The following is a 2,075-nucleotide window of genomic DNA, read 5'->3' as shown; positions in this document are numbered from 1 at the left end:
GTACACATATTCCAAAAGTAACGACTCTTTCGAGTGAAGAGAAACTTATTACCACTACTCAAATTGATCATGAAACGACTGTAGTACCAACTGAAGAGCGAAGCTCATTCATTCCTGTTGAAAGTAGTAGAACGACCAAATATGCTCAAACAACCACAGAACAAATTAGAAGTAGTACTCTTGCTCCAGAAGAAACAACTCCTTCGATCGAAGAAAACATTTCGTCTTCCACTCAATCTGTCGATCATGCAACAACAATGTTACAAACAGAAAGGTCATTTGCCACAGAACGTAGCTCGCTTGCTCCCACTGAGAGTGGAAGAACAACGAAATATGTGGACACTACCACTGAACAATTTTCAATGGGTACCTCTGGTCCAAAAGAGACCACACTCTCTAGTGGAGAGAAATCGTCCACAACGACACAGTCAGTTGATCATGAAACAACAATGTCAATGCGTGGAATTGATGACGGAATCACGACTGTGCTTAGTAGTCAATCTACAGATGGTGTTACAACCCAATCCACTTTAGAAAAGGAAGCACCTTACACAACTCAAATTATTGATCTCGAAACCACTATACTAGCGATACAGGAGGTAAATACTGTACCGACTGAAAGTGGAAGGACAATAAAATATATCGATCCCATTTCTTCTACTCTTTCGCCAAAAGAAACGACTCTTGCCACTGAAAAGGATATTTCATCCACTACTCAATTCATTGGTCGTGAAACGACATTGTTGCCTACTGAAAGAGAATTTTCTACAGAGCAAAGCTCATTTGGTCCAACTGAAGGCAAAACAACCACCAAATATGTCGATAGTACCACAGAACAATTCAAAAGCAGTCCTATTTTAGAAACAACAACTGTTGTTAGTGGCGAAAAAACGCATACCACAGAGTCCAATGTTCATGAAACGACATTGAAACCAACAGCAAAAGGTTTCAGTACAGAAGGAGGCACATTTGCTCCGACTGAGAGTGGTGAAACTACAAAATATTTCGATACTACCACTGAACAATTCACAACGAGTGGTTCTGCTTCAAAGCAGACGCCTCTCGCTGGCGAAGGACGAATGTTCACAACAACTCAATATATTGATCATGAATCGACTATATTGCCAACAGAAAAATTATCTACCACTGAACATAGTACGTTTGTTCCAGCTGAAGGTGGTACAACAGCCAAATACTTCGATATAACCACTGAGCAAATAAAAATTAGTACTGGTATTCCTCCAAAAGCAACGACTCTTCAAAGAGAGGATAAATTTCCGACGACCACTCAATTTGTCGATCACGAAACCACTTTACCACCAACAGAAAAACCTTCTGGTACTGAACGAAGCTCATTCATTCCCAATGATGGCAAAACTACAATTAAATATATCGATACTACAACAAGTACTTATATTCCAAAAGTAACGACTTTTTCGGGTGAAGAGAAAATTTCATCAACTTCACAATCGGTTGACCATGAAACGACTTTATCACCTACAGAAAAGACATTTGTTACTGATCGTAACACCTTCATTCCGATTGGCAGAACACCGAAATATGATGAAACAACCACGGAACGATTGAAGACGACTACTTTCGCTCCTCAAGTAACCACAATGCGTGGTGAAGAAAAATTACCTACTACAATACAATTCGTTGGTCGTGAAACCACTTTGTTGTCTACTAAAAAATCATTTTCCACTGAGCGTAGTACGTTCGCTCCAACCGAAGGTAGTAGAACAACTAAATATTTCGATACAACTACTGAGCAAATAAAAACTAGCACTGGTATTCCCCCAAGAGCGATGACTCTCCAAAGGGAGGATAAGATTCCTTCGACCACTCAATTTGTCGATCATGAAACCACTTTACCACCAACAGAAAAAACATTTGCTACCGAACGAAGCTCATTCAGTCCTACTGAGAGTGGAATAACGACTAAATATGTCGAAACAACTACTCAAGAGCTTAGAACTAGTTCGGTTCCACATAAAGTAACGACAGAATTTGGTCAGGCTATTCCAACCACTACTCAATTCGTTGGTCGTGAAACGACTTTGTCGCCTACTGAA

General features: G+C 40.0%; 1 protein-coding gene across 1 annotated transcript; it reads left to right on the top strand.

Moving 5' to 3' along the window:
* Nucleotides 1–84: 84 nt before the first annotated feature.
* Nucleotides 85–1,997, top strand: LOC129579649 (zonadhesin-like; the record flags this gene model as incomplete). Its single annotated transcript, XM_055469819.1, has 1 exon — nucleotides 85–1,997. A coding segment is annotated over one exon (1,913 nt), but the record flags the coding sequence as incomplete, so codon positions are not given.
* Between the last annotated feature and the right edge of the window lie 78 nt (nucleotides 1,998–2,075).

Source organism: Sitodiplosis mosellana, unplaced genomic scaffold (genome assembly GCF_009176505.1).
Source record: "Sitodiplosis mosellana isolate CC-2019 unplaced genomic scaffold, AAFC_SMos_1.0 Smas_scaffold_6358, whole genome shotgun sequence".
NCBI lineage: Eukaryota > Metazoa > Arthropoda > Insecta > Diptera > Cecidomyiidae > Sitodiplosis > Sitodiplosis mosellana.
This window is presented reverse-complemented; position numbering and strand designations above follow the sequence as displayed.